The sequence below is a fragment of the Zingiber officinale genome, chromosome 3A (assembly GCF_018446385.1).
Source record: "Zingiber officinale cultivar Zhangliang chromosome 3A, Zo_v1.1, whole genome shotgun sequence".
In the NCBI taxonomy this organism is placed as follows: Eukaryota; Viridiplantae; Streptophyta; class Magnoliopsida; order Zingiberales; family Zingiberaceae; genus Zingiber; species Zingiber officinale.
In genome coordinates this window covers 104,908,692-104,923,519 of record NC_055990.1, presented here as the reverse complement: position 1 = coordinate 104,923,519, position 14,828 = coordinate 104,908,692, and the positions used below count along the sequence as shown (strand labels likewise).

The window sequence follows — 14,828 nt, the reverse complement described above, 5'->3', positions numbered from 1 at the left end:
GTTGTCTATCATGCATAAAACTGCTTTAGACAAATTGATTTTGAGCTCATCTTGACTGAACTCAATCACAAGATTTCAAGAATTTTCTTTATCACAAATAAAAGAAAATTTTGAAATGCAAAAGTATTAAAAGAAACAAGAATAAAAGTACGAATACTTTTTTCATAAATTTGGGTGGGGGAAGGCCATGGTCCTAAAAGAGTTCATAAGGTCCCAAAAGTTGCATCAAGATCACTGAACCTTCTAAAGTTGGAGTTTGCAACGTACAGGCGATAATAGGTAAAATAAATGAAGCTACAAAGAATTCAGCACCGAAATCAGATCGAGAGAGACTTATTAAAAGTGCCTAATTCATGAATGTGTAGCGGAGAGCATGACAGTTTAGGTGGCGGTTGAACGACAAGAGATGATAAATTTGTCTTCAAATCATATCAAATCAAAATAGCATGTGTTGGCATTAATGATACTTGAAAGAAACCACAGTGAACTGTTGGATTTTCAATCATTCCTTGGTTGATTTGTTGATAAGGGATTTGTGGATGTGGGGAATGACACCACCTCCGGCAATGGTGCCCTTGATGAGGGTATCCAGCTCTTCGTCCCCACGGATTGCGAGCTGCAAATGCCTTGGAGTGATGCGCTTCACTTTTAGATCTTTGCTCGCGTTACCAGCCAGTTCTAGCACCTCTGCAGTCAGATACTCTAAGATGGCGGCCAGGTAAACAGCCGCTGTAGCTCCCACCCTACCGTGAGCTGCCACTCGAGACTTGAGCAAACGGTGGACACGCCCGACTGGAAACTGTAATGAGGGAGACAGACACACACTAAAAAGAAAATTTTAAAGAGACTATTTGATCAGCATATAAAGCAGAAAGGGCAAAGTTAACAGAATTCTGTGTATTATGTTCAATTTGAGTCTTGTTAACTATTTACTAATAACAGCATCAGCTAAGTCTTGTCCCACTAGACAGAATTAGTTATATAGATCCGAGTCTATCCCCTACTATATTATTATTTATATTTAAATAAAATTTATTTTATTATTATTCATCAAGTCTTTTTTTGGTCTTCATTTTCCACATTGCTCTTCTTCATTTCAACCATCTTGCTTCTTGCTTGTATTCTGTATAAGACATCTTTTAATTTCTCCATCCTTTTGTAAAAATAATCCTAAACACTTAAAACTCTCAGTTATAGATAACTTATCATGCAATTAGGAATGAGCATTAGGTTAATTTGATATTAATTTTGTATAAATTCTTTTTATTGTTATTTTAAATAAATTTAGTTAACTCGATGTTAACTGAAATAAGTAATTCAATTAATTCAGTTTTAGTAAAACTTTGATTTGATTCGGTTAGCCAACACTAAATCGGTTTTCGATTAAGTTGGTTAATTTATGGACCGAATTAACCGAATATTCATCCCTACATGCAATTGTCTTATTACATCTAATATTACTAAAAACTTAGATTTCATATAAAAAACATAAACCCACTCCTAGCATTTCCATATAAAAAACTACCAACGAGACAATAAGTAAAACAAAAATTTCAATCTCGAGTTCCATATTTTCAACAATTTTGTCCATCTTTTCAAAGCAAAAGCATAGTATATATGGGTTCATGAAGATGTTTAGTTTTTCCCCTTTGTGTATATGGGCAAAAGGAGCATTACTCTTCAATGTATAAAACATAATGTCGAGATTCTGAATGAATCTCATACTGGATCTTTATTTGTACGAATTACTGAATCAGATGTACAAACCATCATATTACCTTGCACAGATTGTTAACAGTAGTACTAAAAATAATTAAATTTAGAAACAAAATCAAAAAACAGAATACAAATTTAATCTAAGAATAAGATGTGAATATGTAGATAATTTTAATGCTTATTTAGATTATAAAAATAAATAAGATTAATCAAATTCATTACCCAGTTACCTACTAGTTTTTTGATAGGATCCAAGAAAGATAGCAAAGACCCATGTAACTAAGAAATAATTTCTTTTATTTTCTGTATTAAGTTTCTTCTTTTATATTCTCAAGAATTCTATTCCCTTTATCTTTTCATTTTATTGCAGACAAGCCACTCCTTACATTCCTATGAATAATATGTTAATAACACCATTAGTCTTTTTCATATCAAACAAAGTAATACATTTTTGTGGTTGAAGATTGATACTCTCGATATGGTCATCCTTCTATCTCCTCCCTTTCCCCATGCTTCTCCCTTAGGGTCCCTCAAGGATGGAAAAACTTTCCATGAATTGACACAAAAATTGAGGCACATAAACTCTCATCTCCATTCATTTGGCAAAAGCTCCCGTGGAAAGGACTTGGAAATCTTTTCTGCACAAGGAATTTTGGCACAAATTGTTTCCACCCAAAATCGAGTAGAATAGGTCACCTTCCATGGAGAAGTAAAAAAAAAAAAAAAAAAACTATTTTGCCCCTATCGAGAGTTGATCACTGTAATCATGCGAGCTTTCATCTTCCTAATCTTTTGATTTGCCACTAAATGACACTCTCATCTGTTGCATTATCCTATTCATCACCACCTGTGGGATGATTCCATTGTCCACCTCATCTGTTGCATTGTCCTGTTCATCGCCACCTGCGGGATGATTCTATTGTCCACCTCATCTTTAACCTCAACAATTTTAGTGAGGAGGGCAAGGAGGCAGGCAGATCAGTCGAGGGTTGTCATAAGCAAGTCAGGTGTTGTGATGACAAGGATAGATGCAGTCGGCATAGCTAACCATTAGCTTGGCACAGCTCTCAGACCAAACGACATGGCCAGGGACTGGCAAAACATCATTGAATTTCCAGGAAGAAGACAAGAATGAGAGGTAACAAGGTAATTTTAATCTTTCCTACTGCATTCCTTTCTTTTATTAGGTAAATAACTTCTTTCCTTTCATTCCTCACTTTCTTGAAAATCCTCTCCATTTTCCTTCCCTCAAGTCTTCGATAGGACTTAAATTCCTATCAATTTGAAATCAAAACTATAGATCCTCTGTATCACCACTATCCTCCTATGCACAATCATCTTTTAACACTGCCACCCTCACCTCTACCACCACTATCCTCCTATGCACAATCATCTTTCGACACTGCCACCACCCCACTTATGCCTTCACTGCCACCCCCACCTCTGTAGCTTTCTAGCTACGTGCAATTATTCAACATTGTATTTCATGATGGAATGCATTGCTTCTACAGCTTCATCAGAGAAAATCTGCATCAATTACTAGCATTGAATCTCACGACACAATCTCTTCAACAAAGAAGAAATATCACTTCACAACAACAGTAGGTTGCCCAATCAGATGTACATTGTGTTACAAAACTCCAAAGTACCCATGGCTACATATTAGGTGAATTGCAAAACTGAACAAGATGACTCAAGCTAGAGCACTCAACTAAAATATACACAACAAGGAGATGAGTGCTTGTTGACCCTGACCTATCAAGTAAAATCTCAGTGGCAATTCTCAAAAACATCATCAGATAGCACTTTTTGATTGGATGAAGGATTTCCCATGTCTAAAAGAGTATATTGTACTTGGTGAATTTCATGAGCTGAAAAGTTTACTGAGTCAATCACACAAAATAACCTAAGGTAATGATAGCCTCTACTACTTGAGGTGCCAACATCTAATAATATGAATGGTTTGACTTATGTTGTGAGTTTCCATCCTAAGAAGAGTTTGTAGATGGTCTTTGATCCTGTCTGAGAGTCGAGGCGAAGGATGCTTGGGACGTGACGCTCCTGTTGACCGTTGGTGGACTTCTCGTTAGTGAAACCTGTAACCACAGCAACGTTAGTGTCGAGCCAGGGAGGGGTTCTTCGACGATGACCCTCCGACGCTCAAATCAACCACCGACAATGTAGAAGAAACGAGGAAGCAAAATGACAGGGTAACTGTAGCTCCAGTAGAAATTATGCAGACCTCCGACGAAGCTTGGGGGTCCTTATATAAGGCTCCAGGGAGTGCGTGCACGCTTCTCGAGGCATACACGCTCATCAAAACATACCCTGAAAAGACATATCAGAAAAAAAATCTCTGTCACCATACCTCAACAACCCGAGCATATCTCTAACAAGACAGTGGAAGCTTCCAAAAAGCTCGAGCTTGCCTCCACAAGGAAATAGCGAGCCATCGCCGACCTGGAACTAAATAACCAGGAGGCTCAGCGGCTCGCCCAAAAGCTTAAAGAAGCTCAGGACTATCTGATCGCCGAGCGGGCCTGTCGAGTGGCTGGAGAGGAGTCTTTGAATAAGAAGCTCCAGGATGTCGAAGTTGCACTAAAGGCCTCCCGTTCTGTACTGATGGTTTATCAACAGGACGAGCCGAGCCGATTTGCAGTGATGAAACAAGAGTATCTCCGCTCGGACCAGTTTACTGACAATGTTATCCGACGGATCATCCGAGCGTTCGAGCCAGCCGTTGATGGGACCCTCTAGTAGCTCAAGGTGGGCGGTCATCTCCCCGAAGCCCTGACGGACGACATTATCAACCGTAGTCAGTTGAACGACTCCATGCCTGATGATGTATTTGACTATATAGAGTGAGCTGGAGTCCTGTATAAGTTGAAAAGCTTAAATGTATTCCAGCCGCTAAGCAGTATCCTTTTGTGAAATTAACGGTTTGCCCGCTCAACGGGGCTTTTCTTTATGATTTGTTTGTTTCCATGCTTGACACCAGTTTTTCCGCTCGGCTATAATCATGGTCTGTCTTCGATCTACCCCGACGAATCATGATCGGCCATTGACGAATTCAATAAGGTTCATACTTTCTCCTGGGTTTAGGGTTGCCGCTCGACCGTCGGTGGAGGCCGGGGTTTAACGTCGCCGCTTGACGATTTGATGAAGTCTAGGGTTTAAGGTCGCCGCTCAACCGCTGATGGAGACAAGGATTTAACGTCGCCGCTCGACGGTTTGATGAAGTCTAGGGTTTAAGGTCGTCGCTCGACCGCTGATGCAGACAAGGGTTTAACGTCGCCACTTGACGGTTTGATGAAGTCTAGGGTTTAAGGTTGCCGCTCGACCGCTGATGGATACAAGGGTTTAACGTCGCCGCTCGACGGTTTGATGAAGTCTAGGGTTTAAGGTTGCCGCTCGACCGCTGATGGAGACAAGGGTTTAAGTCTCCGCTCGACGGTTTGATGATGATCCCGCATTTAACGTCACCGCTCGACGATTTGTTAGGTCGTTCGACACGGAGCTCGAAATTTGAGTTTTTTATTTCTGCCCTGCACACCAAGAGCATAGGGATATAAAGATACATTTGACTGTTACATCGGTACACCTTTTACTCGACTCGATAAGGCTAGAGATGGTTAGCGCTCCATGGCCGCTCCCGTCGTCGCCCATCCTCATCCTCCAAATAATGAACGCCCGAACGGAGCTTCTCCATGACCCTGAAGGGTCCATCCCACGGGGCTTCTAGCTTAGTGACGTCGCCAACCGGCTTTACTTTCTTCCACTCCAAGTCGCCGACCTGAAACGATCTTGGGATCATCATTCGGTTGTAGCTCTGCCTCATTCTTTGTCGGTATGCCGTCAGTCGGACGGTCGCTTTAGCATGCGCTTCGTCCACCAAGTCCAGCTCCAGAAGCCTCCGCTCGGCGTTGTCCTCGTTGTAGTGCTGTATCCGGTCGGATTCAACCCCGACTTTGACGGGGACGACCACTTCGCGGTGGAAGGGCGTTGCCGCGGTCCCTTCCTTGGGAGTCGTGCGGATCGCCAATAGCACGCTGGGGAGCTCATCTACCCAGCTCCCTCCGACGTGATCGAGTCGAACGCGGAGGATCCGAAGTATTTCGCAGTTGGCGACCACCGCCTACCCGTTGCTCTGAGGGTAGGCTACCGAAGTGAAGGTTTGCTGAATATCATACCCTTCACACCACTCCTTGAGGTCTTGACCCGTGAATTGTCTCCCATTATTGGAGACGAGCAGGCGCGGGATCCCGAACCGGCAAATGATGTGCTGCCAAATGAACTTCATGACCATTTGCTCGGTTATCCTCGCCTGCGGCTCAGCTTCAACCCATTTAGAGAAATACTCAACTGCGACGAGCAGGAACTTCCTCTGACCCGCCGCCATGGGGAAGGGTCCCACGATATTCATGACCCACTGGTCGAATAGACAAGCCACTGTGGACGCCCTCATCTCCTCGGTCGACCGGTCCAAGAGGTTGTGATACTTTTGGCAGGACAAGCAGGTGGCAACCGTCCGAGCGGCGTTCCCTTGGAGTGTCGGCCAGAAGTATCCGACAAGTAAAATCTTCCTTGCAAATGAACAACCGCCCGGGTGTCCTCCACAAGACCCTTGGTGCACCTCCTGCAATATTTAATTGGCATCATCCAGCCCGACGCACTTAAGTAGGAGCCTAGAGAAAGCCTTCTTGTAGAGCTGATCTCCGATCAGGATAAACTGACCAACCCTCTTTCTTAATAAGCGGGTCTCCTCCCGATCAGACGATGTAGCTCCCGATCGCAGAAACTCTGTCAGCGACGTCCTCCAATCGTTCGAGAAGGTAAATCCCTCCATCCGATCAATGTGGGCCACTAAAGACATCTGCTCGATCGATTGCGATATGATGATCGACGATAACGAGCTGGTCAGTTTGGCCAATTCGTCTGCAGCTTGGTTCTCCGCTCAGGGGATCTTCTGTATTACGACCTCCTGAAAATTGGCCTTCAGCTTTTCGAAAGCCTCAGCGTAGAGCCTGAGCCACGTGTTGCTTATCTCGAACGTCCCGGCCAGCTGCTGAGCGGCCAACTACAAGTCCAAGTGGATGAGGACCTTGACGGCTCCGACGTGCCGGGCAGCTTGTAGGCCAGCTATAATTGCTTCATATTCGGATTCATTGTTGGTTGCCCGATAGTCTAGCCGAACGGACAGCTGCATCCGCTCCCCTTGGGGGGAGATGAGCAATATTCCAATTCCGCTCCCTTACCGAGTGACTGAACCATCTACATATATTCTCCAAACGGCTTCTGGTTCAGAATTCTGTACCTCAATGACGAAATTCGCCAAGGATTACACTTTGATGGTCGTTCGGGGCTGGTATTGGATATCAAACTCGCTGAGCTCCGTCGTTCATTTGATTAGCCGTCCGGACGCTTCTGGATTGAGAAGGACCCTCCCCAAAGAATTGTTGGTCATCACGATGATGGAATGCGCGATAAAGTAGGGGCGAAGCCTCCGAGCGGCGAGCACCAACGCAAAAGCTAGTTTCTTGAGACCGGTGTAGCAGGATTCAGCATCTTTCAATATATAACTCGGGAAGTACACCGACTGTTCCTCGTCGTTCGACCTAACTAGTGTTGAGCCGACCGTATGCTCGATCGAGGATAAATAATTCTGAGTGGCTCGTCGACAATTGGCTTAGCTAATACAGGCAATGAATTGAGGTACTCCTTCAATTCTTCAAACGTCCGGTCGCATTCTTCGTCTCATTGAAGTTTGGTGGTTCGGCGCAATATCTTGAAGAACGACAAGCTCCGGTCGGCTGACTTGGAGATGAACCGAAATAGTGCAGTTATCAGACCGGTGAGATGTTGGGCTTCCTTAAGATTCCTTGGTGGTGGCATATCTTGTAGTGCTTTCACTTTGCTGGGATTCATCTCGATGCCCCGTTCGATGGCGATGTAACCCAAGAATCGCCCGCTTTTTGCGCCGAACAGACACTTGCTTGGATTCAGCTTGATTCCGTACGTCCTGAGTGTCTGGCAAGTCTCCTTGATATCTGCACATAGGTCAACAGCTCGGAGGGATTTAATTAGTATGTCGTCGACATATACCTTCATGTTACGCTCGATCTGCCGCCAGAACACCTTATTCATCAACCTTTGATAAGTAGCGCCAGCGTTCTTTAGCCCGAACGGCATGACTTTGTAGCAATAGGTTTCATCAGCCGTGATGAAACTAACCTTCTCTTGATCTTCTCGGGCGAGCGACACTTTGTGGTACCCTTGATACACATACAACATGCATATTAGCTCGCACCCGACAGTAGAGTCTACCATCTGATCGATCCGAGGCAGCAGGTAGAAGTCCTTCGGGCACGCCTTGTTGAGGTCCCGGAAGTCGATGTAGACTCGCCACTTATTGCCCGACTTTGAGACCAACACTATATTCGCGAGTCAGCTCAGGAATTGAATCTCACGTATGTGATCGGCTTCCAAGAGTTTCTCTATTTCCGCTCAGATGATCAAATTTTGTTCGGCGTTGAAGTCCCTCTTTTTCTGCTTCACCGGCTGAGCGTCTGGTCGGACGTGAAGCTCGTGCTGCACGACACTCGGTGATATCCCGGGGAGCTCGTGCGTCGACCACGCGAATGCATCGTGGTTTTGTTGATGACAGGCGACCATCTCCGCCTTCTGCTCAGCTCCCAGGTCGGACGCGATGAAAGTTTTTGCCTCCGCTCGGCAGGGGTGGATCTGTACTTCTTCCTTTTCTTCATAGACTAGAGTAGGAGGCATTTCAGTGATGGCGCTTACCTCTAGTCAGGGCATCTCCCGAATGGCCTTTACCATCTAATCGATCTGAGACAACGAGTAGAAGTCCTTCGGGCACGTCTTGTTGAGGTCCCAGAAGTAGATGCAGACTCGCCACTTATTGCCCCACTTTGAGACCAACACTACATTCGCGAGTCAGCTCAGGAATTGAACCTCACGTATGTGATCGGCTTCCAAGAGTTTCTCTATTTCCGCTCAGATGATCAAATTTTGTTCGGCGTTGAAGCCCCTCTTTTTCTGCTTCACCGGCTGAGTGTCTGGTCGGACGTGAAGCTCGTGCTGCACGACACTCGGTGATATCCCGGGGAGCTCGTGCGTCGACCACGCGAATACATCGTGGTTTTGTTGATGACAGGCGACCATCTCCGCCTTCTGCTCAGCTCCCAGGTCGGACGCGATGAAAGTTTTTGCCTCCGCTCGGCAGGGGTGGATCTGTACTTCTTCCTTTTCTTCATAGACTATAGTAGGAGGCTTTTCAGTGATGGCGCTTAACCCTAGTCGGGGCGTCTTCCGAACGGACTTGGCTTTGGTCTTGACCATCTCGACATAACAGCGACGAGCGGCCAATTGATCGCCTTTGACCTCTCCTACTCGGCCTTCTACCGGGAACTTGATCTTCTGGTAGTACGTTGAGATTACCGCTTGAAATTCATTGAGGGTCGGTCAACCCAGAATAACGTTGTAGGCTGAGGGGGAATCTACCACAATGAAGTTCGCGGTCTTGGTCCTTCTGAGCGGCTCCTCTCCGAGTGATATGACCAACTTGGCTTAGTCGATTGGCAGAACTTCGTTACCGGTGAACCCATATAGTGGGGTCGTCATCGCCAGTAGCTCACCTCGGTCGATCTGGAGCTGATCAAAAGCCTTCTTGAAAATTATATTCACCTAGCTCCCTGTGTCAACAAAAATCCGGTGAATTGTATAGTTGGCGATTACCGCTCGGATGATGAGGGTGTCATCGTGAGGGACTTCCACTCCTTCGAGGTCCCGGGGTTCGAAGCTGATTTCAGGCCCGCTCACCTTCTCATGACTACAACCCACGGCGTGAATTTCTAAGCGTCGAGAGTATGACTTCCAGGCTCGGTTAGTGTCACCGCTGGTTGGTCCACCGGCGATGATGCTTATTTCTCCCCGAGCGGCATTGCTTCTGTTTTCTTCCTCCCGAGCAGACAGCCTACGTTGCTCGTGTGAAGTTCGGGGATGGTCATTGCTCCTCTGTGATGGTGGTGTTGTCGCTCGGGTGACCGCCTGACATCTTCTCGTCGCCCGGCGGTTTGATGGTCGTGTCGCAGGTCGGGTGAAGGCGATCGGCGACGATAACCCCTTGGTGTCGGTCGGGGGACTAGCGTCAACCCATGACAGTCGCAGGTGTTGTGGGATGCCGATTGGTGGAAGGAACAGAACATAGGTGTTCATATCTTGCCCTTAGATGTCTTTGGCCGATTGGAAGCCACATGCTCCACGACCTATGCCCTCGTTTCTTGGTGCGGTCGGCCTTCAGCTCTCGGCCCCCTTGGCGGTTGGTGGCTGCTCGGTGGTCACCGTTCGGTTAGATGGTGCCTCCTTCCTTCTGGAAGCCTGGGCCTCCTCCACGTTTATATACTCATTAGACTTCTTGAGCATATGGTCGTAGTCGCGGGACGCCTTCCTGATGAGCGATCGGAAGAAGTCTCCCTCTACGAGCCCCTAGGTGAAGGCATTCATCATGATCTCAGATGAAACCGAGGGAATATCCATAGCTACCTGGTTGAAGCATTGGATGTATGCTCGGAGGGTTTCTCTCGGCCCTTGCTTCAAAGAGAACAGACTGATGATTGTCTTTGGGTAGCGCGCTTGCAAAATGGTGGAGGAAAGTCATTCAGAAATCCTTGAAGCTTTGTATTAATTCGTCCGGCAACCTCCTGAACCATCGCTGGGTCGAGCCGGACAGCGTTGTGAGAAAGACTCGGCACTTCCCCCCATTTGTGTATTGGTGAAGTGTAACAGCATTGTCGAAATTTCCCAAATGATCATTCGGATCGGTCGATCCGTTGTATTCTCTGATTGCCAATGGAGTGTAGTGCCTTGGCAATGGATCTTGAAGTATTGCTTCGGAGAACTGCCAGTTGATCCACTCGGGAGACGCGTCAGCTCGAGGCGCCTTGCCTTTCATGGCAACCCGAACGGGCGCTTCGTCTGAAGAAGATCCCCACTCTTGATTTACTTGCACAATCTCTGAGGGTGTTTGGAACAGAACACGGTGGAATGGAATAGGCGTGGGTGGAGCTTCTCCATGTATGCCGATCGACAGTCTATTTTGTCCCCAAATAGAATACTGCTCCGGTCGGTTGTCGTGAGCCGCTCGGCCTCCGGAGACCGATGTTGCTTGTTGCGCCAGCCGGTCGGCTAGTGCGTTTTGCTGCTGTTGCTCGACTATCTTTGTCGCTCGCGCTTGTATTAGTATGTCGAGCTCCTCTTAAGAGAGTGCCACGGTGTGAAGTCGTCTAGTGTCATCTATCTTCTCGGCTTGGACGCAGGCGCGTTCCCACATACGACGTCAAATTTGATGTTGTCTGAGAGTCGAGGCGATGAATGTTGGGGGCGTGGCGCTCCTGTTGACCGTTGGTGGACTTCTCGTCAGTGAAACCTGCAACCACAACAATGTCAGTGCCGAGCCAGGGAGGGGTTCCCCGACGATGGCCCTCCGATGCTCAAGTCAACAACCGGCGATGTAGAAGAAACGAGGAAGCAAAATAACAGGGTAACTGTAGCTACAGTAGAGATTATGCATATCTCCGTCGAAACTTGGGGGTCTTTATATAGGACTCCCGGGGAGTTTGTGCACACTTTTCGAGGCATGCACGCTCCTCAAAGCATACCCTGAAAAGACGTATAAAAAAAATGTCCCTGATATCATAGCTCAACAACCCGAGCATATATTTGACATGACAGTGGAAGTTTCCGTCGTACTTCCGTCGTACGATCCTCTGCCTGTCCATGCCGCCAACCATGCCGTCTGTCGGTGGCGCGAGTCCCCGTGAGGATATCGGTTGATCCTCCTTTTGTCTGTTAGTGGGCCAAGCGGAAGAGCCGCTCGACCAGCCATCGGTCGTCCAGGCGATCTTGTCCTCAGGCCGAGCGGAATGGTCGCTCGGCCAACATCCCACAGTCCGGGCTCCGCTGTTTATGTAGAACGGAGGAGCTGTGTCTGAATGTAGTCTACTCGGTCGTCACTGTTTTGTCGATGTGAGTCCGAGCGAGCTGGCCGCTCGGCACATGCCTTGTCTGTTTGAGAGCCGAAAGTTCAGTACATGATCGAGTTCTGGTAACATCTGCTTCATGTAGGCTCGGCGATTCTTCCTCCCGATCGGGAAAGGGGGTTGCCCGATCGGGCGATAATACCGGTACGTTGACCAGCTTGACTTTGACCTCCACCATGTCCTTGACCACCTAATGACCGGGCCCGTCCTCATCACCGGATCAATCTCCTAGTCTAGTGCCAGATGCAGTATCCAGTGTTTAGAGGGAGCAAAGTAGAACTAATTCCATTTTTGAGGAGTTATTTGGAAAACAAAACAAAACTCCAATTTTTAAATTATTTTGGAAAAATATAGTTGTGTGTGTGTGTGTGTGTAGAAAAGAAGGGTTAGCAATCAGCAACTAAAGGTAGATCGTGAGATATAAGACTGTAACATAGAATATGATAACTCGGAAGATAAGCACGAAGAAATTGAAGAATGAACAACCCAAGGATTATGTTGAAAATCAATCTAGGCACAAGTGTGAGTTTAATCAAGTTGAAGATCCGGATGAAGTGAAAGTGACCACAAAATAACACATGGAGCTTATTATCATCATGTACATATTTCGGCTCTCTTTCACTCCCCCCTCATATCTTCCATTCAAGTGAACTGACGGTAAATAACACTTGAGTTCCTATAGCTATGCAAAGCATGAGATTTTTAACTATTTGTATAAAACGATTCAAGTTTAAATTTTAGTACTGGAGTTTAGATATATATTTTTTTTCGAAAGTACGAATGAACCCCAAACAAAGAAAAGGTAAAGAAAACTACGTTAATTATATATTAATTATTCCAATGCAGAATATAACTTGAGCTAGTGTAATTTATTTGAGATCCAAGATATAATCAGAATGGTCACGATATAGGTAGCATACAATCCTCAGGCAACAACTCCCTATCATCTTGCATCTCTCTTAACGGGATTCGAAAGATAAATCTACGATCTTCAAAATAATTCAACCAAATCATGCTTAGGGTTAATAACAACAGATTCCTGGCCATAAACCGGAAAATAGATCGAGAAGCAGAGCAAGAGATGAAATCGGAAGCAGAAGAACGCACCTGAAGGCCTGCTCGTTGAGATCGGGAGATCGCCTTCTTCTTGTCTTTGTCCCTGTTCGCGTTAGGGACCGGAGGCCGCGTGATGAGGCCCTTCGCTCCCTTTCCCGACATTGTTACCGTCGATTCCTTGGGATCCAAGCCGAGGGAGAACTCGAGGAGCCAAAGCGACTGGAGGCGGAAGAAGAAGAGCTAAAAGAGGCAATTTCCGTAGGCATTACGTAAGATAAAAGGGATCATCGGGCTGAGATCCGACGGTCGCTACGCGCCCACGTGGTCGCATCCCCTGCTTTCTTCCCGTGATTAGTACGCTACTTTGGAAGGGTTAAAACTTAAAAAGACCTAAATTATTATTTTAATTAATTACAAGTTCAAAATGAAACTTTTTTTTTTTTGTGATAATTGCTAGTATATTAAAAAAGTTATATTTTTTAATATACACAAATTCAATTAACATTTTATTTATATTGATCAATAATTTTGAGCATGTTCAACTCAACAAATAATGTAAATTATTCGTGAAGAATGTTCACGTACAAAACTCAAATTGTTTATTAAATAAAAACGAAACTCTCAAATCAGACAAATAAGTTTGTAATATAAAATTTACTAATCAACCAAAATAAGTTAAACTATGTAAAAATATTAATAAATCAAATAAATTAAAATTAAAATTAAAATTCATAACATTTAAAAGAACCAACTCAAACTAATAAAAAATAAATAAAATTAATCATTTCAAAGGCTTAGTTCATTTTTATTTAATTTGATTAAATTATCTTATTAAATAAGTTTGAAGAACATAAAAATTAATTTAGCTCGGCTCATTTATACCCCTAATTATATTAAGTGGCTTCCATACTTCTCAAGGTAACTAATCTTACTGAAAACAAATGCTTGAAGCTGGTTTAGATTTTAGGGTTCTTGTATAGTTGAGCTGTTCTTCATTGATTCTGTGCTTTATATTTTATGATGGAGGATGTATTCTGCACAACAATATTCCTCTTTGTTGTTATTATTGTTGAATCATTGCAGATCAAAAGTAATCTATCAAGTGTATCTATTATCGTTGATTTTAATTCAGTCTGAGGTCGATGAGGTTGCATCTGCAGTTCGAATTGAACTCGGGCCTGCCCCTTCGTAGGGTGCTTCAAGTCATGATGTGATTTGACCTGAGGTGGATCAGAAATCAGGATTTGATCGTCGAAGCAGTTTGATCCGAGATGGTTCAAGTCTTAGCTGGGTGAGTACAAGGTAGTTAAGCTGGAGTACTTATGACTACTAGGTTGATTTCCCGATAATCTCCCATTCGTATACTAAATCAGTCGATAACGAATTGGAGAATTTCAAAGATGCGGCTATAAGCAACTAAACAGCTGTAGAGGGCTCCAGTCAAAACTGGTCTAGTACCGGAAGAACCCTAAACTCATAGAGGGGACTCAAGTGCATCGAAATGTTTCAGCCGACTACGTGCCTGATGTTATCAAAACACTAATAATTCCCAAATCGACCAAAATGTTTCTTGTAGGTTTTTTCCTTATGAGGTGCTGAAGCAATGAACAAACAGAAAGGAAAACAATTCATTCGTATGGGAATAGCTCAATTGTGGAAGCTAGAAAAAACTTAGTCCAATGCAAATGTGTAAATATGGTTGGTCTAATATGATTCTCTAATAACTTTGAAATAGTAAGTTGTTATAAACAAAAAGTATCTACGCACTAAATTCTTGTGCAATCGAGATATAGACCATGCGTCATACTAAATTATGTGCAACAGAACCAACAGGGAATCTTGTGTGCCATAGAAAATCATTAGTATGAGAAATCTAAAATGAGTTGGTAGACCAGAGACCCACTTTAAATCTAGCATGTTAGTAAGCAAAAAAATATGTAGTTTACTACTATAGAACCGTGTTGCATATATTAAGGCACTCTATAGGTAATGCTTTTA

At 44.7% G+C, this 14,828-nt stretch overlaps 1 protein-coding gene across 1 annotated transcript; it reads right to left on the bottom strand.

The window, feature by feature from the left end:
- Positions 1-330: 330 nt before the first annotated feature.
- LOC122052222 (probable histone H2A variant 3) lies at positions 331-13,089 on the bottom strand. The gene is made up of 2 exons (XM_042613643.1): positions 12,882-13,089; positions 331-799 (listed from the first exon to the last, which is right to left on the bottom strand). Exons 1-2 carry the CDS (start codon positions 12,990-12,992, stop codon positions 503-505), a joined length of 408 nt encoding a protein of 135 aa, XP_042469577.1. The 5' UTR covers positions 12,993-13,089; the 3' UTR covers positions 331-502.
- Positions 13,090-14,828: the final 1,739 nt, after the last annotated feature.

What these genes read in the sequence shown, in the direction of transcription:
- LOC122052222 (XM_042613643.1), bottom strand. Translation starts at nt 12,992, where the DNA reads ATGTCGGGAAAGGGAGCGAAGGGCCTCATCACGCGGCCTCCGGTCCCT. An exon ending in CTCAACGAGCAGGCCTTCAG is followed by an intron (nt 800 to 12,881) that starts GTGCGTTCTTCT and finishes CCCTCATTACAG; the next exon opens with TTTCCAGTCGGGCGTGTCCA.